The 23,856-nt window shown below is 34.1% G+C and overlaps 5 protein-coding genes across 8 annotated transcripts; 4 read left to right on the forward strand and 1 right to left on the reverse strand.

Moving 5' to 3' along the window:
* The first annotated feature begins 413 nt into the window (after positions 1–413).
* LOC141530979 (actin, clone 205) lies at positions 414–2,923 on the forward strand. Its single transcript, XM_074248392.1, has 3 exons — positions 414–545; positions 1,453–1,603; positions 1,678–2,923. The coding sequence occupies exons 2-3, from the start codon at positions 1,478–1,480 to the stop codon at positions 2,680–2,682; spliced, it is 1,131 nt and encodes a 376-aa protein (XP_074104493.1). The 5' UTR covers positions 414–545; positions 1,453–1,477; the 3' UTR covers positions 2,683–2,923.
* Positions 2,924–4,289: 1,366 nt separating this feature from the next.
* LOC141530980 (actin, muscle) lies at positions 4,290–6,325 on the forward strand. Its single transcript, XM_074248393.1, has 3 exons — positions 4,290–4,448; positions 4,798–4,947; positions 5,022–6,325. The coding sequence occupies exons 2-3, from the start codon at positions 4,822–4,824 to the stop codon at positions 6,024–6,026; spliced, it is 1,131 nt and encodes a 376-aa protein (XP_074104494.1). The 5' UTR covers positions 4,290–4,448; positions 4,798–4,821; the 3' UTR covers positions 6,027–6,325.
* Positions 6,326–8,038: 1,713 nt separating this feature from the next.
* Positions 8,039–9,954, reverse strand: LOC141530787 (uncharacterized). 4 transcript variants are annotated; one of them, XR_012479799.1, is made up of 5 exons: positions 9,911–9,925; positions 9,775–9,836; positions 9,230–9,274; positions 8,675–8,788; positions 8,039–8,604 (listed from the first exon to the last, which is right to left on the reverse strand). XR_012479799.1 is itself a non-coding variant. In XM_074248106.1 (4 exons), exons 2-4 carry the CDS (start codon positions 9,198–9,200, stop codon positions 8,276–8,278), a joined length of 450 nt encoding a protein of 149 aa, XP_074104207.1. In that variant the 5' UTR covers positions 9,201–9,274; positions 9,775–9,835; the 3' UTR covers positions 8,041–8,275. The 4 variants fall into 4 exon arrangements, 1 of the variants encoding a protein (XP_074104207.1); XR_012479798.1 differs by lacking the exon at positions 9,230–9,274 and having other exon boundaries at positions 8,041–8,604; positions 9,911–9,954; XM_074248106.1 differs by lacking the exon at positions 9,911–9,925 and having other exon boundaries at positions 8,041–8,604; positions 9,194–9,274; positions 9,775–9,835.
* A 2,475-nt stretch (positions 9,955–12,429) lies between these two features.
* LOC141530609 (uncharacterized) lies at positions 12,430–18,389 on the forward strand. The gene is made up of 4 exons (XM_074247808.1): positions 12,430–12,622; positions 12,699–16,561; positions 16,630–16,833; positions 17,006–18,389. Exons 1-4 carry the CDS (start codon positions 12,598–12,600, stop codon positions 17,096–17,098), a joined length of 4,185 nt encoding a protein of 1,394 aa, XP_074103909.1. The 5' UTR covers positions 12,430–12,597; the 3' UTR covers positions 17,099–18,389.
* A 2,216-nt stretch (positions 18,390–20,605) lies between these two features.
* LOC141530850 (uncharacterized) lies at positions 20,606–23,068 on the forward strand. Its single transcript, XM_074248213.1, has one exon. It carries the CDS (start codon positions 21,319–21,321, stop codon positions 22,798–22,800), a length of 1,482 nt encoding a protein of 493 aa, XP_074104314.1. The 5' UTR covers positions 20,606–21,318; the 3' UTR covers positions 22,801–23,068.
* Positions 23,069–23,856: the final 788 nt, after the last annotated feature.

Below are 23,856 nucleotides of genomic sequence, written 5' to 3' on the forward strand. Positions count from 1 at the left end.
TTTTTACATACTTATTAATATCCAAAAATAAATCATTTTCGAAGCAATGACTAAATTGAGTATCACAAAATTGGAAATTACATGCAGCAAAAATAATGAAGCATAAAAAAATGAATAATCTTTGAAGCAGTTATTAACTATAAATATTTTTTCGTAAATTTTAAATTGAAGCTTTAAAAAAAATAGAGCAAGATGTTGCAACGGTGTAAAAAAAATGTGAGCCATGGAATTGGATTTGAGATAATGATAATTAAAAATAGACGTTCATTGGATTGAGTGTCGATGTAGAATTTAGGTAAAGAAGAAAAGCTCTATAGAGAAAGCATTGCGTACTCCGAGTGTGTGATGAAAAATAAAGTTGGATAATCCAGGAGGATGGGGTCGCCTAGTTCGGAGAGCATCGCGGCGCATCGTGATACACGCCTTTTTCGTGCCTGTCGGGTGAATTTTGATGTACGGAAATGCGGGGGCGGCTGGACGAGAGCATATATTCGACGTCGCGACGCTCTTCACCACAGACGCCACCACACTCTGTTCTGTGTACGGTACGTATTCCTGGAAAAATTTTTCCGATTATAAAATTATATTTTCACGCGTTCGTTTTTTAATTCATGAAATTAAAAAAAAAATTTATTTTTTTTTTAATTTCAATAAATTTGATTGAGTTTTGGAATAAATCGGAGAAAAGAAAATTAGCTGCGTGTTTGATGTGAGTAATTTGAAATAGATTTGGCAGGCGACTTTGTAGTGAGCAAGTGAAAAAAAATCTGAAGAATTCGCGGAGTTGGGTGGAGCTGGTTCTAGTTCGTAGAAGTTCGGAGAGTAAATAAGTAGTTGGAAGTAGAATAAAATAAAGAGGAAGTTTGAAACGGGGGTTAAAATGGTGTGACGAGTTATGACTAATAGCAGAAAAAGCTAAAGTTGAGTCAGGCGAGATATAGAGTTGGGCGAAGGGTCTTTGGCCGGATTGGGAATCTCTTGATCGTTTTGCAGAAGCATAATTTTGGCACGCGAGCCATTATAACTAAACTGTTAGAAGTATGTAGAGAAGTGATGATAGTATATAGAGAGTACCGAGCGAGGTTGGTGGTTGCTTGGCTTTGCGGCGTCGGAGGGGTTCATAATCTCCGCTGCTTGAACTTATAGGGAGCGTCCGCGCTTCGGCTAAACATAGATCACGCTCACCAAAAATAGGATTGCACGCGTTGCGGGCACTCCTTGCCATCGGCAGCTTACGGTTTATAGGCAACTGGGTCAATTCTTCGGTTCATCTGTAACAAATGACACGAAATTTATTTTAATTAATTATTATTCTATGACAGCTCGGAGTTGTGAAATTTATTATCTTCGTCTAACACCGTTATATTACTCTATTATATTAATTTAAATGCATATATATATTTATGAAGATGATGCGCTAGAGACTAATTTAAGTTCTTTGTTTTTTTCCAGAATTTGAATACAACAAAGCATCAAAATGTGTGACGACGAAGTAGCAGCGTTGGTTGTGGACAACGGATCCGGTATGTGCAAGGCCGGTTTCGCTGGAGACGATGCTCCACGAGCTGTCTTCCCCAGCATCGTTGGTCGCCCAAGACATCAGGTAATTAATAATTTACTATTTTTTAATTTACTCAGCCGAGTTTGGACTAAAAAAAACTTTTGTTTAATTACTAGGGTGTGATGGTGGGTATGGGTCAAAAAGACTCGTACGTCGGTGATGAAGCCCAGAGCAAGAGAGGTATCCTCACCTTGAAATACCCGATCGAGCACGGTATCATCACCAACTGGGATGACATGGAGAAAATCTGGCATCACACTTTCTACAATGAACTCCGTGTTGCCCCGGAAGAACACCCAGTTCTTCTCACTGAGGCTCCACTGAACCCAAAGGCCAATCGTGAAAAGATGACCCAGATCATGTTTGAAACCTTCAACAGCCCAGCCATGTACGTCGCCATCCAGGCTGTGCTTTCTCTGTACGCTTCTGGTCGTACCACCGGTATTGTGTTGGACTCTGGTGATGGTGTCTCTCACACAGTACCAATCTACGAAGGTTACGCTCTTCCCCATGCCATCCTCCGTTTGGACTTGGCTGGTCGTGACTTGACCGACTACCTCATGAAGATCCTCACCGAGAGAGGATACTCCTTCACCACCACCGCCGAGCGAGAAATCGTTCGTGACATCAAGGAGAAGCTCTGCTACGTCGCCCTGGACTTTGAGCAGGAAATGGCCACCGCAGCCGCCTCCACCTCCCTCGAGAAGAGCTACGAGCTTCCCGACGGTCAAGTCATCACCATCGGTAACGAGAGGTTCCGTTGTCCCGAGGCTCTCTTCCAGCCGTCCTTCTTGGGTATGGAATCTTGCGGAATCCACGAGACCGTCTACAACTCTATCATGAAGTGTGACGTCGACATCCGTAAGGACTTGTACGCCAACAACGTCCTCTCCGGAGGTACCACCATGTACCCAGGTATTGCTGACCGTATGCAGAAAGAAATCACCGCCCTCGCCCCATCAACCATCAAGATCAAGATCATCGCACCCCCTGAGAGGAAATACTCCGTATGGATCGGAGGTTCCATCCTCGCCTCTCTGTCCACCTTCCAACAGATGTGGATCTCCAAGCAGGAGTACGACGAATCCGGTCCCGGAATTGTTCACCGCAAGTGCTTCTAAGATGTTTAATTCAGAAATTTTTATCATTAAAATTTAATTATTACTTCTTCTACATTGAAAAAATAAGCAACGCGTTTACCGTATACCGCTTGGTCACATATATACCACATACGACGCTACATTACTTGTTTCCCAGGTATGAAGCTAGTTTCGTGGCAATAGTTGTCATTCGAGCACAAATATCATCTTTTGTATATACATAAGTCAACATCTTATGCAATAAATACTATCTTATATTTTACAGCCGTCAATTCACATTCATTTCGGATCCCTACACACAACCATCTAATTCTAATTCTAAGCTAATTAAATTTAATTAAGTTCCTCAATGCATACTTATTTTTATTTCAGCGATTCAACAATCGAGTTTTATTCTACAGCCGCCACTGCCTGGCATTAATCATTGCAACCCGTCTGCTCAATAACTTCCTACAAAAATATTTTATTATTCACCCAGGAATCAAACTTTTGGTTACATAATTCCTTTTTTGACAATTATACATTACAATTATATAAGCTTAAATTTTTATTTAAATTAAACATTAAAACCAAAAGTTTAATTCCTTAAATTACTCCAAAACAAGCGAATTAATGAATGATCAATTAAAAATAATAAAAATGAACCCATAATCTAACTCATCCAGCCGGTGAGTTTTGTTACAAGCTTTAAAAAGTAATTTAAAAATTATTTGTAACAGAGAATTTTTTGTCCGGTTAGGCATTATCGTGTACATGGGGTTTGGAGAGAATTTTTAAGGGTCACACAGTGCTACTGGCATTTACCATGTGCTCGGCTCGTTATTCTCCTCGTATTTCTTCGTGGGGTGTCCCGGTCCTTCATCTTCACTAGCAAAACGTTCCAGATGTGGAGATCTCAGCCCACCGAGGGAATTCCAGTGAGTCGACACCAACACGTCCCTTAACTTATTATCTTCTTTGTCCATTTTTTAATTTTTTTTTTTTTTACTTTTAAATTTATTAAAAATATCAATTTAATCGAACACTAAATTGATCAGCCGATTTTTTAAATTCTAAACGAGAAAAATTAAATGAAATTTTTTTTATAAAATAAAATAAAATAAAATTTTTTTAAACGCACAAAAAATGTGAATTAAAAAAAACTGATTAATTTTTTATAAATTAATTTATTTAGAAGAAATTTGAAAGTTTGGATTGAATGAGAATAAGCAGAGCTTTTAGGCTTGCGATCGCGAGAGCAATGCAATGGGAAATCGGGATTTCTGGTGTCTAATTAAGAGGAAGAAAGCGAAGCGGCTTATTTGCAGAGGCTTCTATTAGGCTGTTGGGACCAATAAAGCTCCCGAGGAAGAGGTCGGAGGGTAAAGCGAGAGAGTGAGAGGGCACAATCTCAAGATGGAGATGTCGGATCTTGGTTTGTTGTCTGAGAGAGCTTGAGAGCAGAAATCTGGCGTAGAGTGGGGCAGCGGGCGCCTTATTTGGGTTCGGGGGGCGTCGCCGGACCCGGTGCCGTCGACGTCGCTCGTCAAATGCTCGACGGTCTCTTAGGGCGAACTAATGTGTAAGGAGTAAGGACCATGACTACTAATGCGTACGCGGACGGGTGGCGGCGACGACGACCGAGAGTGTACACCGGTAGATTTCCATGTAAGGGGCGGATAACTATTTTTGGCTCGGACCGATATGGATAAAGGGATCCCACACTGCTGCTAGAACGACACTCGTTACTTGGTCCCTAGCAAGACGAACGCCTTTAGCGCGTCGCTGATATTTTAATTTTGCTCACGGTACGGACTTAAACTTTCTTTGTTGCTTTTTAATTAAAAATTATCTGTTTCATTTTTATTTAAAATTGTTTCAATTTTATTTATTATTTTATATTATCTAAATGTGAGGTGCAATTATTTTTTTGTGCAGTAATCTCATTGGACTTTATTAATTGTGAAAATTTTGAGAGTGAGAGTTAGAGAATGGTTGTAGATTTTTAATTTAATAAAATTTTATTTATTTATTTTTTTTTTAATTAGTTAGTGCGAAGTGGATGATTGTTGATAATTAATTAATTATTAATTGGGTTTCATTTCTACCGAGTGAATAAAAAAAGTGACGGAACTAATTTTTTCTTTTATTTTCCAGAAAGTTTAATAAAAACCTATCAAGATGTGTGATGATGATGTAGCGGCGCTCGTTGTGGACAATGGATCCGGTATGTGCAAGGCTGGGTTCGCGGGAGATGATGCTCCACGAGCTGTGTTCCCCAGCATTGTTGGTCGCCCCAGACATCAGGTAATTAATAATTTACTATTTTTTAATTTACTCAGCCGAGCTTGGACTAAAAAAAACTTTTGTTTGATTACTAGGGTGTGATGGTGGGTATGGGTCAAAAAGACTCGTACGTCGGTGATGAAGCCCAGAGCAAGAGAGGTATCCTCACCTTGAAATACCCGATCGAGCACGGTATCATCACCAACTGGGATGACATGGAGAAAATCTGGCATCACACTTTCTACAATGAACTCCGTGTTGCCCCGGAAGAACACCCAGTTCTTCTCACTGAGGCTCCACTGAACCCAAAGGCCAATCGTGAAAAGATGACCCAGATCATGTTTGAAACCTTCAACAGCCCAGCCATGTACGTCGCCATCCAGGCTGTGCTTTCTCTGTACGCTTCTGGTCGTACCACCGGTATTGTGTTGGACTCTGGTGATGGTGTCTCTCACACAGTACCAATCTACGAAGGTTACGCTCTTCCCCATGCCATCCTCCGTTTGGACTTGGCTGGTCGTGACTTGACCGACTACCTCATGAAGATCCTCACCGAGAGAGGATACTCCTTCACCACCACCGCCGAGCGAGAAATCGTTCGTGACATCAAGGAGAAGCTCTGCTACGTCGCCCTGGACTTTGAGCAGGAAATGGCCACCGCAGCCGCCTCCACCTCCCTCGAGAAGAGCTACGAGCTTCCCGACGGTCAAGTCATCACCATCGGTAACGAGAGGTTCCGTTGTCCCGAGGCCCTCTTCCAGCCGTCCTTCTTGGGTATGGAATCTTGCGGAATCCACGAGACCGTTTACAACTCCATTATGAAGTGTGACGTCGACATCCGTAAGGACTTGTACGCCAACACCGTCCTCTCCGGAGGTACCACCATGTACCCAGGTATTGCTGACCGTATGCAGAAAGAAATCACCGCCCTCGCCCCATCAACCATCAAGATCAAGATCATCGCACCCCCTGAGAGGAAATACTCCGTATGGATCGGAGGTTCCATCCTCGCCTCTCTGTCCACCTTCCAACAGATGTGGATCTCCAAGCAGGAGTACGACGAATCCGGTCCCGGAATCGTCCACCGTAAATGCTTCTAAGGAAATAATTAAATAGAAAAAGCTCCACCGTCAACCATTTCGCCTAAACCATCACGCATTGCCTCACCGGGGTTAAAGGTGCCTCGGCTCCACCTTACACTCATCATCGAATCATCGTACCAGGGAGAGAAGCACACCATATCACCAGATCTTCATCTAGATCTATTTAACAGCTGCTACAGAGTCCACAGGAACAAACGGATTTTTAATTACCGAGAAACCAAACAAAATACATTAAAATAAAATTATTATTATTATTATTAAATCATTAATAAATTAAAGTGCCTTTATTACACACATTTATCAGACTGTAATGTACTTTGTAGTTTATACAACACGATTATTTGTTATTAACATTAATTATTTATTATTTAGTCCTCACTATTGTCGAATCATTCAACTGCTGTTACTCTTACTACTATTATCATTATTATTATTATTATAATTACTATTATAATTACTATTATTATTATAATTATAATTATTATTATTATTATTATTATTATTATTATTATTATTATTATTATTATTATTATTATTATTATTATTATTATTATTATTATTATTATTATTATTATTATTATTATTATTATTATTATTATTATTATTATTATTATTATTATTATTATTATTATTATTATTATTATTATTATTATTATTATTATTATTATTATTATTATTATTATTATTATTATTATTATTATTATTATTATTATTATTATTATTATTATTATTATTATTATTATTATTATTATTATTATTATTATTATTATTATTATTATTATTATTATTATTATTATTATTATTATTATTATTATTATTATTATTATTATTATTATTATTACTATTATTATTATTACTATTATTATTATTATTGTCAATAATTAAAGTCGTAAAAAAGTATCCAATCGATTAATTAACATCTTCAATGGAATAAACGTACAAGTAAATAATTTTTATTAATCGCCGGCTCATATTGTTGTCCGGCAATTTTTATCTCAGTTCTTCTTATCATATCCTTATCAATAATAATTATAATAAATAGTATTGTCTATTAAGTTCATTATTTTAATGACCTTCTTCTTCTTCTTCTTCTTCTTCTTAATGATCATCATCGTCTGCTACAGACTAGGGCTGCTGATAAAAATATGAAGAAAGTGACTAATTACGGAGAAAAATAAATCAAACAGCGAGTTGTTTTAATATTTATGTTAATAATAACCCTTGTGGGAGACTCAGATCGCCGAATGATAGTAGCACGTGCCTGCCATATGACTCTATTAAATTTATTTCGACAAGTTCTTCCTTTCTATTCCCCCGGAGCGAAAAAAGTATAAAAAGAAAACCCGGCAAGAGCATGAGACAACTTAAGAAAAAGTAAAAATAGTTTCTTCGTGCTGGTACTTATTCTACTGCTGCTGGTGTGTCTCGTCTGGGTATTAGGATTAGTATTAATGTATCTAGATGCAGACAAACTCTACTCACACCAGAAGCTCAAGAAGAAAATACCCAAACTTTCGGTATACTGTTGAGCAGATATATAGAGTCCCCAGCTGTGTCAGGCCTTACATGGCTTCTCATACAGGATACCTAACTCACGCATTTACTTTCTTATGCCTCGCTAAAATTAACGCTTACCAAAAAAAATATAGTTTAGTCGGATTGAAGAAAAAAAATTCTCTTAGTGTTAGTTTTCGCAGACATATATATTACTCGTGCTAATTATTTCATGTTTTTCTCTTTATTTTCAATGGCAATTTTTATTTTAAAAAAAATTATCAATTAAAAGCGATTTTTAAGAAATTATTTATTTATTAAAATTATAAAAATTTAGAATAATTAAAAATTACAATGCTGAAATTAGCAAACAAAAATATTTTGAAAAATTTACATTGATAGTTTTTTGAAAATTTTAATTGTAAAATTGTTCTACTAATTTTCTTTACAATAATTTTTAAATTTATTTTTATTTAAAAAAAAAAATATTTTTCAAAAAATTATATAAAGAGCTATTTACAATTCTTACATAAAAAAATTTATTTTTACCAATTTTCTTTACAATAATTTTTAAGTTTATTTTTATTAAAAAAAAAAAAAATGTTTTTTAAATAATTATATTAAGAGTTTTTTAAAATTTTTGCATAAAAAAATAGTAAAAATTTTATTAAAATTCATGATTGCTGTATATTTGATTGGTCTTTTACTAATTATGAATTTTGATAATTACAGCACCAAATTAAATTAAAATCTTATTTCACGAGAAGTTTTATCAGTAAAAACAGAACAATAGATGCAACAACGCAGCCAATTACAATTATGATGATATATATCACGGGAAATCCTTTTTGTTCTTCCGGCTGGACAATAGTGACAGATTGTCCACTGGATGGTGCCAGAACACCTGGAGCAGCTTGATTCGTATATACATGATTAACTGTGTGAGATGATTCGCTGTTACCAAAGGCGCTTTTTACGACTTGTTGGCCCGCTCCGAATCCTAGACCTTGACCAAAACCAGAGGCGAGGCTGCTTTTGAAACTGGACTTCTGGTAGCCGCTATTGGATGGAACAACGATGACTAAAAAATTATAATGATTTAGTTTTTGATAATGATAATTGATAATTTATTAATTTAAAGAAATACATACTTGGGGTGTGCGCTGGGGTATGGTATGTAGGGGTATGATGTGAAGAAATATGTGATGTCCTGGGGGGCGAATGGACCTTACCACCAAATCTTGTGCGTCCTCGTCCATCAACATCTAAAATTAATAAATTTAATTTTAAAATATTTTCTATCAAAAAATTAATATATTAAATTTTTTATTTTAATAAAATTTTTAGTCAAGAAAAAATTCTACACAATAAAAAATTTTGTGTCACTGAGAAAAAAATTAACTTGAATCAAGAGAAAAATTCTTGAACCAAGAAAATAATTTTGAAGATTTTGATTGTCTTGAATCCAGATGAAAAATTCTTGAATGAGGTAAAATTTACTTAAATTAAAAAAAATTTCTTAGTTTAATAATTTTTCTACTCAAATCAAAAAAAATAAATACTTCGAAATTATTTACTTGCTTCAAGTAAATTTTTTTTTCTGTGTAGTACTTAGTATAAAATCAGAATAAATTTCATTCACGTCATAGTATTTATTATTTTACAATTACTTATCATTTATCAAAGAATTAGTCACACATTGACACCTTTATCTAAAAATGCGCGTCAATAGGTCTTTTGATCATTAAACGCTGAAACATTTGTTTATCCACACTGAAATAACTTCCTTATCTCGGACTAACGACTAATTACTCGGAAACCTCCGAAATATAAACTGTGATACAATTTTTTTTCTTTGTTCTATTTTTATTAAATTAAATTTTATAATAAAATTGTAAAATTGAATTCAATCAAATTTTTCTCCATTAGTAATTAAAAAAGAAGAAATTTTTATTCAAAAAATATTTTTAGCCATCGAAAAATAAAATTAATTATAAAATAGAGGAAGTCTAAAATATTTAAGCTCTAATTTTAGTTATAACTTTATAGATTTATAAGTTCAAAAAAGAAAATCATATTTTTTTTTTCAAACAAAAATCTTTTTAATTGTGATAAATAAAATTAAGCTTAAATTATTTTAGACATTAAATCAATTGTTGAATATTTCAATAACTTATTTCATATTTATTATGTTTCTTTTAATAAAAAATTATTAATGTTATAATTAAAAAAAAAAAAAAAAATAAATTACTTGATATTAATAGCAGGCTTGTTATAAAACCAGCCCATAATGCTATTATATATGTTCATTCTCTGGAATCAAAAAATTTATTAATTACTCTCGTAATAAGCGTCTCCACCAGTAAAAAAAATTATTTTATAGTTACACAGTTATTGGAGTAAAACTTATCTATAACTGAGTCTTTAATGATGGAATTACTCTATATATTACACTATCAATGTGATTACTTTATCTTGAAAAATTATTAGAACATTTTATTATCGGTGGAGGAATACATAGAAAAAATATTTTAAAAAATACGTCATAAAATTTTATTGTATTATTTTAAAAATATTTCTATTAATTTAAAGTATTCACTATTTACTTATTATAAATTTTTTTTATTAAAAAGTAATAAAAAATAACAAAAATAGTTTTAATGGTAAAACAATTTAAACTTTTATATATTTAAAACATTTTAAAAATTGACGGTTAGAAATTAAATTCGCGCGCTTTTAAATCAACCAATCAGAGGCGTTATTTTTCCCTCGGTTTTTCTGCACAGTCACTGCGCCGCCATTTTAGCTAGTTCAGTCGCTAACTTCAGAATTCACACTCGTGCGGTGTCTCTCGTTACTAGAGCTAACAATTAATGTTTTTATTGTGATTGTATTAATGAATTAATTATAAATAATGCATGGAATAGTTATTTAAGTGTCGGGAGTTGATAATTTCTATAAATTACTAAATTTTTAAAAGTTTAATTTATTATAACCTCACTATTGTCGAAATTAATTATTGAATTATAAATTTTGAGTTTTTTATTTTTTAACAGTGATAAAGTAATTTTTTTAAGTTGATTTTATTTAATATCTAATAAAAATAAAAATTAATAAATAATTATGATTTCGGTGTTTAGTATTTTTTGGAGATCTGAAGCTTGGACCCATGGAGCCTGATGCTGATCTGGAGATTTTGCAGCTACCGTAAGCTTTCAATTTTTTTTTTTTACATTATAATAATCATTATTATTGTTGCATATTTTTTGGGAATTATTTTGACAGTTTAAATAATTTTTTATTATTATTATCAAAATTGCTGATAAAAAATAAGGATTCACTATTTAATTATTTAAAATTTTTTTTATTAAAAAGTAATAAAAAATAACAAAAATAATTTCAATGGTAAAAAAATGTATACATTTATAGATTTAAAACATTTTAAAAATTGACGGTTGAAAATTAGATTCGCGCGCTTTTGAATCAACCAATCAGAGGAGTTATTTTTCCCTCGGATTTTCTGCGCAGTCACTGCGCCGCCATTTTATGTAACTCAGTCACTAACTTCAGACTTACTACTCGCGCGGTGTCTCTCGTTATCGGAATTAATAATTAATGTTTTTAATGTGATTATATTAATGAATCAATTATAAATAATGTATGGAATAGTTATTTGAGTGCCGGGAGTTGATAATTTCTACAAATTACTAAATTTTTAAAAGTTTAATTTATTATAACCCAACAATTGTCAAGATTAATTATTGAATTATAAATTTTGAGTTTTTTATTTTTTAACAGTAATTTTAACAGTGATAAAGTAATTTTTTTACGTTGATTTTATTTAATATTTAGTAAAAATTAAAATTAATAAATAATTATGATTTTAGGTGTTTAGTGTTTTTTGGAGATCTGAAGCTTGGACCCATAGAGCCAGATGCTGGTCTGGAGATTTTGCAGCTACCGCAAGTTTTTAATTTTTTTTTTACATTATAATAATAATTATTATCGTTGCATATTTTTTGGGAATTATTTTGACAGTTTAAATAATTTTTTATCATTATCAAAATTGCTGATAAAAAAAATATCAGACATAAAAAAATTGATAGATAGAAAAATTGGCAGATTTTTCGACAATTTTTTTCACAGAATTTTTAATTTAATTTTTGAAAGTAAAATTTTCAATTAATCTTTATTGGATTAATTTTATTTTATCTAATTTTTTTTTTGAGTTAATTATTATGATATTGAATTTAGCACAACATTTTTTAATAAAAAAATATCTTATTAATAAATAAATAACTACTAAAGTTAGCCGAGGAAAATTAAGTTAGCTGACATTTAAAAATTCTAATAATTTATTTTATTAAAAAATTATTAAAAAAAAAATTAAAAGAAAAAATTTCACTTGTAGAAAATTAAAAAAATTACACATGCAATTTTTTCTAAATATTTTTTTGCTATAATTTCATTTTTGGAACTTTTTTCAATAATCTAATTAAAACAAAAAAACATTTTTAAAAATTGCATTTACAATTTTTCATGTTTTTTACAAATGAAATTTTTTTTTTATTTTTTTGTAATAATTTTTTCAATAAAAAAAATTTTTAAATGTTGGCTAACTTAATTTTCACTAACTTAACAAACACTTAGCAATTTTTTATAAAAATTAATTTAGCAGATATTTAAAAAATTCTAAAAATTGTCAGACGTCTCTAAATTTCAGTATTATTAATTATTGATGTATTTTCATGATTTTAAATATATGAATACATTTTTCCAACGGCAGCTATGAGCACCACTTCAAGAAGAAATTTATTTTACCAACTAAACTAAAGACAAAGATGTCACCACTTACCGAAAAATGTGAATCTCCACTTATCGAAAAATCTCCAGAAAATAGGTTAGACTCGTTAGTTTTGGCGCGTTTTCTCAGCTGACTGTGTGATGAATGTTTGTGGTTTGTTATTGTCTATTAGTGCACTAAATAAAATAAATAAAAAATTATAATTTATGAAATAGTGCAACATTGTTAACTAATAAAATAAATAAAATTGTAAGTACTGTTTTAATAAATATGGACGAAAATTCTGACAAGTCAGGTAAGCAGTAACAATTAATTAACAATAAAAAAACCTCTATGGTTTATTTAATAAATTATTTTATTTTTTTTTTTAGATGAAAAAATGCATGATCCAATTTTAAATACTGAATTATGTGAAAATGTGTCAGAGGAGAATATTGATACGGTAAATTTAGTAAGTAAAGAAAGTGCGACTGAGAATGCGCATTCAACAAGTGAAGCCAGTGAAATAGATCCAGCAGTAGAGATAGCTGATAAACATTCTCAAACGGAAAAAAATTCAGAGGTGGATTCAGACTCCAGTGATGTAGAAGATAGAAATAAAACAAATTTTCAAGAATATGTAAAAAAAAAAGCTGCTGCAAGACTGAGAATTTTAGTTGACAGTGACTCTGAGGATGATGAGCCTAAAAAATTAAATTCCGTGACCATTAGTTCGAGTACACAAGCGAGTCCAATAAAATCAAAGACTAAATCTCATTTGAGAATCAACAGTGACTCAAGTGATGATTCTCCAAGAAAAAATCAAATTAATGACGATAAGAGTGACTCTGATGAAGATTTAGCAGCTGTAAATAGATCCAAGCGATTAAATGAGTTAGTTGATTCAGATTCTGAAGAAGAAATTGTCAGCAAGTCAGCCGGTCCTCGGATTTTAGCTGACAGTGATGATGAGAAAGAAGAAACTGGAAAGACAAAGAAACCCAAGAAAGAGAAAAAAAGAACCGGGTCAAAAAGATCTGCTAAGGACGAAGCTATGAAGCAAATTCACAGCGAGACTCAGAGGCTGCTTCGGGAGGCGCCTGTTTCATTGCCGTACCATCGGCCAAGACAGCGAACTCTTGAGGAGTTTCTTAATAGAAAAAAAATAGCTCCAGTGCTACCTCAGGCGACGTCGACCTTCGCCAGGATGAAGATGTCTGCGGAGGTCGTGAGCAGAGCGTTGGAAGAGAAGGAACGAGAGGCTGAGCTGTTTTATAAATCAGAATCTGATGAAGATTCTGGTGATGCTGGTCATGTTGAAGCTGATGGTCATGGTGTAGCTTTGAGAGAAGATAGTCAAGCTTTGAGTGAAGAAAAATCGGATGGAATTCATCAAGATGCAGTTAAACATGTCACCAGACAATTGTTCAATGATGATTCCAGTGAATCTTTGGGGGTAAAGTCACAATCAATGAGCGATGGTGTAATTTCTTTGATCTCTGGTAGCGATGAAAAATTACTGAAAGACTCTAGCTGTGAAAATAATTTAGAAAGTATTCTAGAAGATGAAAAGCTTACTGATAGCCAAGAAGGTGTAATTTTGTCGAAAGAAAGTAATGAATTTTCTAGTCTTGAATCAGCTGATCCAGCTGTTCTGGATGCTGTAAAAATAATCAGCAATTTAAACAGCACCAGCACGGGAAGCGAGTCAGATACAATTGTTTCGTCGAGTGAAAATGATAAAACAGAAACAGAGGGAAGTAAATGCGATGGTAATTTTGAATTGAGGGATTTAAACTCGGAATCCGATAAAAGTGACGGTAAAGAGCTGGACAAATGTGAGGCTTTTAACGGGAAAATAAACTGCGATGAAAATGATAGATTAAATGTCGTTAAATCAACGGAAAATATTTCAAGCTTGAGTTCTATTAGCAAGACATCAATTATTGACGAGCCTGATTTATTTTGTGACGGGTCACAGCCTGGAAACTCAGAGCCTGTGTCAGATGAAGTAAAGGAAGTTGAAAGAAATGTCCCTGCTCCGACGGTGGATAAGAAGAAGACGCTGATGAACTTCGCTGAGCTGAAGCCTAAAATTCGTGGTGCTCCGGGAATGATGATAGACTTTACTCGGGAAATGAAGCCGAATAAAGAAGCGATTGATAATTTGCTAGACCGGTTTCTGTTCAAGCACGCGGGAAGTAAGCCGAGTAATGTCAACACTGAAGTCACTGTTCTGCAGACGGAAGTCACGGACACTGGGTTGAAAGTCACCAAGGATGTCTTCGCGTATAAAAATGTCGCGAGTCATGTCAATGATCCTGAGTTGAACAAGCCGGGAGCTAAGCTGATGAAACTTAAGGAAGATTTAAAGAAGCAGATGGCGGATAAGAGACATGAGGAGTGGATGCGGAAGGAGCAGGATGTGGTGGACGATGATGAGGAAGAAGAGGAGGAGGACGACGAGGGAGAAGAAAAAAATAAGGGTGAGAAGGAGGTAGAGGAAGAAATTATGGACATTGATGAGGAAGAAGAAGAGTTGGAGGAAGATGATGTCCCGATGAAGGACAAACGAATCAGCTGTGCTTTTGGTGACGATGAAGCTGAGCTCAGTGAGGAGGATCAAATTCATCTGAGTGATGATGAGGATGAAGATGAAGGTGATGAGGAGGATGATGATGAAAATGAGGAAGAAGAAAATACCCAAGGTCGCAAAAGATTCAGCAGAATTGTCGCGCTGGATGAAGACTCTAATTCTGATACTGAAAATTCTAAACCAGAAAGAGCTTTCCAGCGGACTAGGACTGATGTTGATATATTTGAAGATTTTGATGATCTGGAAATTCCAGCAGGACAACGACAATCCAGTCCCAGTCCGGAGACAGTTCAATTACGTGAAACGCTGTCCAGTGTTGTAGGAAGCAAATCAACTCAAGGAATTCCCGAGTCTCCGGTTCGATCGCTGCCGAGTCAGCTAAACAACTGGGATTTCGAGTGCACGCCGAGCATAACTGAATCGCCCGGGAAATTATTCGAGGTCCAGAATAAGCCCGTCACTGATGAAGAATTGATGAATTTATGCTCGGGGAAATTTACGGATGGGAATAACACCCAGGCCAGTAATCCGCGATTGAGTGGTTTAATTGATAATTCGGCGAATGAAAAACCAATAACTGATTCACAAATTATTAATTTGTGCTCTGGTACATTCACTAGTCCGGATTACGGGTCGCAGAGTGTGGTGAATAATGTTGACGAGTCTTCACAGGATATGTGTTTGCGGTTTGATGAAAATTCACAGAATGGTGTTGAGGTGGTTAAAAAAAAGGTCGAGGAGATTTTGAAAGAGAAGGAGAAGGAGGGAGAGGAAAAAAAGGAGGAAATTTTGAGGGCTTCCCTTAAAATAGTTTCTTCTTCGTCGGAAGACGATGACGTGGATGAGGTAGATGGGAGTAAGATTAAGAAGAAGGTGTTGACGAAGAAGAAAATAAAAAAATTAGTCTTGTCTGATGATGAGGATGAAGATAATTTTACTGATGAAGAACAAGGTGATCAGAGTGACGAGGAGAAATTTATTGATTATGATTCGGAAGAAAATGAGGTGGTTGTTGTCCCGAAGCGAGAGATAAAAAAAGTCGCGGCTAATTTCCTAGAAGCTGAGGCTGAGCTGAGCGAGAGCGAGTGGGGATCCGAGGATGAGGATGAAAAAGGCTTAGACAAATTTGAAATAGAGGAGGGTGACGCTGAGGATATCGATGAGGATCAAATGAAGGATCAGTTGGGTAAAATACACGCCAGGCAGCTTCTAGATGACGATCAGAGAGACGTTAGGATGCTTCAGGAGTTACTCTTTGAGGACGGTGATTTGCATACTGATGGCTCGGGTAGAGAGAGGAGGTTCAAGTGGAAAAATATTGACAAAATTGGTGATGACTTCTTAGAAGGCCCGAAGAATGATGAAGATGATGATAATCCCGCGGATCCTAATGAGTTGGCTAATGAAATTGAGTGGCGGAAGATGAGGTTGGAGAGAGAGAAATTTTTGGAGGAAAAAATGAAGTCCATGGATGATTCGCTGGAAAATGAACTCGGGTTGGGTGGTCAGTTTTTCAAACTGGGTATGAAGGTTGTCAAGAAACGGAAAATTTCTATTGAACAGCAGAGTGTCGAGGGTGTTGTTGATAAACCTATTATTCCTCGCGCTGTCACGGAATTGATGGGAACGCCTGTTTCTGAAAAGTCTAAACTTTTACATGTAAGTAATTTATTTAATAATTTATTTATTTAAAAATTATCATAAATTATTTTTTTAATTTTTTTCAGAATGCAATGAAACGAGGTTCATTTTTAGCTCGTGGAGATGAAGCTCTGGCAAAACTAGCGCAAGTTATTAAACAATCAGATAACGCTTTAACTTCAAATCACTCTAAACATTTTTTATTTACGCATTTAAGTCCTTCTGTTAATGATTCTAAAGGAAAAGTAGCTGATACAGATGCAGAAAATGTCGAAACTGATGACCAAAAGGTAAAACAATATTTTTTTTTAAAAAAAAAATTGATCTAGACAGAAAAAAAAATTTATTTCAATCAATTCTTAAAATAAAAATTTTTTCTTGGTTTGTGAGTAAATTTTAATTAATTTTTTTTTTTGTGTAGTTTATTGAATAATAACTTATCCAATGAATTTAATTTTCTAGGGACGGAAACGAAAATCCGCAGCCAGCGAGACGCCAAAGCTGACAAAAAAGACGAAGCTCGAAAATCCTAGTTCCAAGAAAAAACTATTTTAAATATGTACATATAATTACCTCGTGCATTACGTCAATTATCAATTATTTATAGATATATATAATAATCATAATGTAAATATATTTTTTTAGTACCGCGAATAGTGATATGAAAAGTATTTTGAAACATATAAACTTGGTGGGTTGTTTTTCATGAGAATTTCATAATAATACAGATAGACGTGGTGAATAATTAATGAAATTGAATTTTCCTGGTACGTATATATATGTATACATATATATCCAGGCGAAGTGAAGACACATCACGCGCATATATGTTGTACAACGTATGGAATGGGAGAGAGACAATAATATCCGTGCTGTGTGTGTTTAATGTAACTTTATCCAATAATGCACATCCTGGCCTAGGGCTGAAGCTCGTGTTCCCCGCCATTCGATCGACAAATATATATTCACGAGACCAGCCGTACATACCCCAAGATATTTGCTCTCAGTAAATTTTTTGAGGCAAAAAATTCGTAACTATAAAATAACTCTAAAATAATTTCTTTACACTCTAAAGGAAAATTGTCACTTTCCTGTCTTGGAGATTTAATAAAAAATTAAACCTGAATTTTGGAAACATAGCAGCAGATTTGGGTGAATATTTAATGATTCAGAAGGTGTATTATGAGACGATAGAGAGAATCTAAATGATCTGCATAGCAGCTTTGATGCACTGAGAGCCAGTCATGAAATGGACTAGGAGTTTAGTTTTGTAAGCGGATTAGGACATCACGGTCTCGCGGGTCTAGTCTAGCTTACGAGTATGGAGTATGGAAGATCGTAAACGTCGCCGTAGAAATCCTACCTCCTGCACATCCTCGTTCACCAGCGTTGTGTTATACCAAATCGGCCGGAGACACATTAAAATCTTATAAAATATGCATAGCTACCACCACCCTCGAGCATTCTCTGTCTGCCGGCGGTTCTACTTGCGCTTCTGCTTCAATTTCTACCTTCAACATTCTACCTTCATATTTCGCATGAATTTTCCGAGAAGCTTATACACCGTTAAAAGTTTGAAAGCTCTCACCAACTTCTATACCTGCTTTATCCTCCCGCTTTACTCAGCCAGCTGCTTCAATCATAAAAAATTGTTCCGTTGTATCTACTATTTAAAAGCTGTCTTTGTAACTGTAATTTTTATGTTTTTTATCGACCTTTTATTCACATCAAACTTATTACATTAAATTGTATTATCATTTTATATTATACCAGCAACCTTACAGTCACTGTGTGACTGCCGTGACTAGTGAACTATAAATAAATAAAATTTTGCTATACTAAATAATTACTTTTGTTAAATTGCACTGTAATTTTTTAACTATTGACGTTTTTAAAGATAATAAGCTCATCTTGATGTTATACTCATCAAGAGCTTTCATTTGAGTACCCACATGCATTTTGATATATATTTGATATATTCATATATATAAATATATCAAATATATGAAAAATTGATGTGGGTACTCAAATGAAAGGTCTTGAAGAGTGTAACATCGAGATGAGCTCATATCTTTAAAAATGTCAATAGTTCACGAGAAACAAGGTCATTTCTTAACTATGTATCTAGAGATAGAACATTTTTGAATGCAACCTAAATAGTTATCATCATAAATTGACTACTGGTAAAAATGATATGAAACCATGAAAAGGCACAACTTAAGGTCAAGACTTTTTCAACGACATTAAATTTAACCATAAAAACCCATTTCATCACATAAATACACCGGCCACAAAATTTTTCTTATTCTCTTAATAATATAGATTATTTATTATTTTATTTTAAACATTATTGTTGTTATTTAAGTCTAAGTCTTATGGACGAGAATTACCGTTCGACTAATGGATCGCAGAGTACGCAGAGATTTTACTCTCTTTAATAATTCACCAGCTCAAATAATCTCTTTTAAAGAATTTTATGTAAATACTCGGTACATTACTTGCTATCATTTTTGTTATTTTTTTTTTATTTTTTTATTTTATAAAGGATTATATTTTTTATTCGTTGTTTAAACGCAACGATTGTTGTGAGTGCGATGGATTTAATGCCTGGCAGAGTGCAACGCTGCGGGCTAAATTCGCTAATAATTCACTACTATTCACTATTGTTAAACTAAACACACAATGTTTGATGCATTTAGTATTTATTTTACTTCGCTAGAATTATTAATTAAAAATTATTTATTTTGAGGAATTAAAAAAAAAATTTAATGATTACTGATTAGTGACAAGCGTCTAGTGTCTTCTATTATTATTAGGAAACTCCTCGAGAGCCTCTTGCCCAATTACACTCTGATTGTCTACGTCGGACTTTTGCGGTCTCTTGAGGGTAAAAGATTAAATGTGAGAATTACCGAATTTATTTCTATAAAAAAAATTTTTTTTTGACACTGGCTTCAAGCTAAATTGTTTGTTTGTTTTATTTTGTTGCTACAAAATCAATAAAAAATTGTCTAGTCAATCATCGTCAGCACAAAGAAATAAATATAAATGTATAAAAAATATTTTTCCCCCTCTTGGATTCATTTTTCGAAGAAAAGTTACTTATGGATTCAAATTACGGGGTGCTCTGCACGATAGAATTGTACATACGGCAAATTATCGTGGCGCATATGATAACGCAAGGATATGAAACTCATAGTGATATTGAATCGTGTGTTACTTTGTTGTTGATTCGTAGCGAATATTATGTTGTTGTTGAAATAATTGAATACAATGTGTGATATTGAACGAAAACTATGAAAAAGTAAGTTCTATTTTTATATATCGCTACTAAGTTGCAAGGTGAGTGAAAAAATACTTTGTTGCACCCTTCGAGGTACTTGTTTTCCGACATATGCTGTTAAGTTTTTTTATACGATAACTTTATTTTTATTTTTCGTAGTATTTTTATTTTTTATAAAACAATTGTTGGTAATTTTCTTTTACAATAGTTTCATGAAATAAAATTCAAAGCTTCTCTCAAATAAAATAGATTCTTCTTTTTTATACAAGCAATTATTTTTATTCATTTTTTATTTTCCATTAAAAATATACAAAGCATTTACACTAAATTTATTTTCCTACAAAAAAAAAAAAATATCTGTCGATAGACCGAGAAAAAAAATAAAAATTTATAAAGTGTAAATTTATATTACAATTAATTTTTTATAACTAAATTAAAATTCTTGTGCCTTGAAAATATTTTTTAGTATGAATCATTTAAATACTTTGCATGTGCACAACCCATTTTTTATAAATTTTTTGATATAACTTAAAAAAAAAAATATTGAGTAAAAAATTCATTAAAGAATTTTTTTTTTAATTTAAACTTTAGAATTTAATTTTTAATACCCATTAATTTAGCTCACTTAAACCAAAGTCACCGTTTAGTAAAATCAATACTTAAACTAGTATTTTATTCTGGAAAATAATTTTTATCTATAGAAGTCGTGACCATAAATCGATTTTATATTTGTAGCAATAACAATCTACCTTATAATTAAAATTATGTCTTCAAATATCTTCCAATTAAACTATAAAAATAAAAATCATAATTTAATAGCAAAGCTACAATAAAATTAAATAACAGTTCAACAATCGTCTTGAAACTTGAATAATTGAAAATTACCATCAAAAAAATAATTCTAAAATTTTCCCAGGCTTTAAATATCATCACACGCCATGATGCAACGAAATATTTAGTTCTGAAAATATTTGATCTGCAGATGTAGTTGCAGTAGCAGGGTAAACTACTCCTGTTTCTATTGAAGGCCATGGAGCAACGCAATATCAATCCATATAAATATATCCATCTATACCATCATCTATCTATTGTATTAAACATTGATATTGTGATTGTGATAAAACCGTTTGGTGTATGATGAAATGCACGCGTCGGCGCGCTCTACAAGGAGGTGGTACGACCAATGAAAACCTGGTGACTAAAAAGATCGTAGGCGGAGCTTCGGACTATACGTAGCCTGTTCAAAGCGTCCTTTCGACAGACGGCGTTTGGCCACCGCCGAGAGGAAAAGCTCGGCTTGTGCTGTCTAAAAGTAAATAAACAAATACTTTTTAAACCACTCGTGAGCCGCGTCCTTGTCAATTCGCGGACGCGGTTAACAATCTTGTGATGTAAGTTTGTGCTAAACCTAAACCATAATTCAACGAACATTAAATAAATAAACAATTAAAAGTTGAACAAATAAATTCAAAAGTTTCGGTGATATCTCGCAATGTTACACAGCGCATTACCCCGTTCATTCCTAGCCCCACCGGGGCTGTGTTACCTCGGCGGCTACTACGGCGAGACAGTCCACCCGTACAGTCCAGTGTCGCGATTCGCTTCCCTGGAGAACAGCTACCTGTCGGAGCACCTGGCAGTAGAGAATCCCGTTCCAAGACCGAGTTTACCAGCGAGTCCCAGTCCTCTGGACTTGTCGCTCAAGCCTCCAGCGCTTCAAACTCCAGCGACTGACGACAGCGAGACCATCGAGGTCGACGATGTCGAGGACCGTCCTTACCCGTCTTCAGAGGACAGCTACGAGCAGTTACGCGAGAAGCGGTTCCACGACTGGGAACGGTTCGCAGTTGATGATCAACAACAACAACAACAACAACAACAACAACAACAACAGCAACGGGCTTATCATTTCTACGACGAATTGCGAGCCCGGCCGAGGAGCCAGGACCCGGTGTACAGTGAAATTTACCAGAGTCCTAGCTCGAGTCCCAGTCCGAGTCAAAAGCTGCTGCTGACTTCCCCAAACACCTTGAGGTCCATGCAAACTTACCAGCAGCAGCTGCTTCTGACTCCGCAGCATCACCTCCAGGGAGTCCACGCTCCGATGACTCCTCCAAGCACTCCTTCACCGCCTCAGTGCCCCAGGAGGCGGCCCAGGGAAGAAGAAGACCCTTCTGCGTCGGCGACTACTCCGAAATTGTCAACATCAGCGTCTTCTGCGGAGAAAATTGCAAGGCCTAAGAAGAAACACGCTAGAAGATTGAAGTTTGACGAAGATACCAGCAGTCCAGTTTCCGGAACAGTGATCCTCGGACCCGACGAAGCTGTCGTCACTGGAGACATCGACCCCGCGTTCAACATTGTTGAAGTTACTGAAGAAGCCCGGGCAGAACTGGCGAAGATCGAGAACAGGCTGGGGCCGTATCAATGCAAATTGTGCCGACACTTGCACGAAGACGCGTTCCAGCTGGCTCAGCACAGGTGCTCGAGAATCGCCCACGTTGAGTATAGGTGTCCCGAGTGCGACAAAAGATTCTCGTGCCCCGCTAATCTCGCGTCACATCGTCGCTGGCACAAACCTCGTGCACCTGTTGGTGATCATGGGTCCGCTGCCGCTGCTGGAAATTCCGCGGTTCAGGAAATCGGCTGCAACAAGTGCGATGCTAAATTCACCAGGCAGACCGCTTTGAGGAAACATCTGGCTGCTCAGCATCCTGAGGCTAATAATAATGTTTTAATTGTTGATAATAATAGGAATAGTAATAGTAGTATTGATAATGCTAGTAATGGTAATGGTAATGGTAATGGTAATGTTAGTAATAATATTGTTAGCAGTAGTAATAGTAATTGTAATAGTAATAGTAGTAGCAGCAGCAATGAAAATGTTTGTATGGAAACTGGAACTGCGTTGGCGTCGAAATCACTGGCAGTAATGCAGCTCGCCAGCGGGCCTCTTCCCAACGAGATGCCATGACACCACCAGTTCCCGGCGAGACCTCTACCCAGGCGACCTAGTCTCTACTGGAGATTTGGACTCGATCTCATGTGAATTTTTAGCTTTGTCAATGTTTTGGCTTTCGATTTACGTGAGTGTACAATCAAAATATTATTTGCTTTTTTGGGTTGTTTTTTTTTTTTTTTTTAATTTATGCCTAAGCTATTTCATAATTATTTTTTTAATTATTGGTTCAAATTTAAGTTAAAAAGTTTAATCAGAAAGTAAAGTCAATAAAAAAAAATTAATTTTGTATGATCAGAATATTAATTACACAGTAAAAAATTTTTATGCTGAATATTTAACACTTTTGTGTGTTGATTTAACAGAATAAATGTTAAATTTACTCATAAAAGTGTTAAATATTTAACACAAAAATTTTTTGACGCAAAAGTTTTTACTGTGTAATTAAAAAAAAATAATTCATTGAAAAATTAATCATTTTGCAAATTCATAAAATTTTTTTAAAATGGCTTATGGTTAAAATTTAAAAAAAATTTAGTCATTAATCGTATAAATTTAAAACTAGTCATTACAGAAATAATTTAATGAATAAAATTATTAAAAGTATTTTCTTGGATAAAAGTATACTAAAGTCGCTATTTAATCGTGTAAAGAATCGGATGCCAAACAGATACTTAGTCAGTAACAATTTTTAATTCTGGTCATTCCGTCTAGTCAATTTAATTATTTGAACTTTGTATTGCTAATTTTTTTCAATAATTTTTATTTCAATTTTATCGATAAAAAATTATTGGATAACTACGAATTTAAATGGTTGTTGAATGGAAGATATTTATTTAAAAATAAGTAGAAGTAAGTATAGAAATAATTAGAGTAGTTAAACTGTCAGAATTTTCTGGTCATACAGCTAACGCATCAAAGATAGTTAAGGACAAAGAATAAATAAATTCTTCAGTAGATGAATAGCAATAAACGTTAAAAAAAATTTCAATATGTACTCATTGTTGATAGGAAATAATGTAATTGTAAAAATCATCGGCAGTATTTTCGGCAGCCTGATTTTGAGTGTGA

This window comes from Cotesia typhae, unplaced genomic scaffold (assembly GCF_013202065.1).
Source record: "Cotesia typhae breed Kobodo isofemale line unplaced genomic scaffold, CoteBio_Ctyphae contig_5, whole genome shotgun sequence".
In the NCBI taxonomy this organism is placed as follows: Eukaryota; Metazoa; Arthropoda; class Insecta; order Hymenoptera; family Braconidae; genus Cotesia; species Cotesia typhae.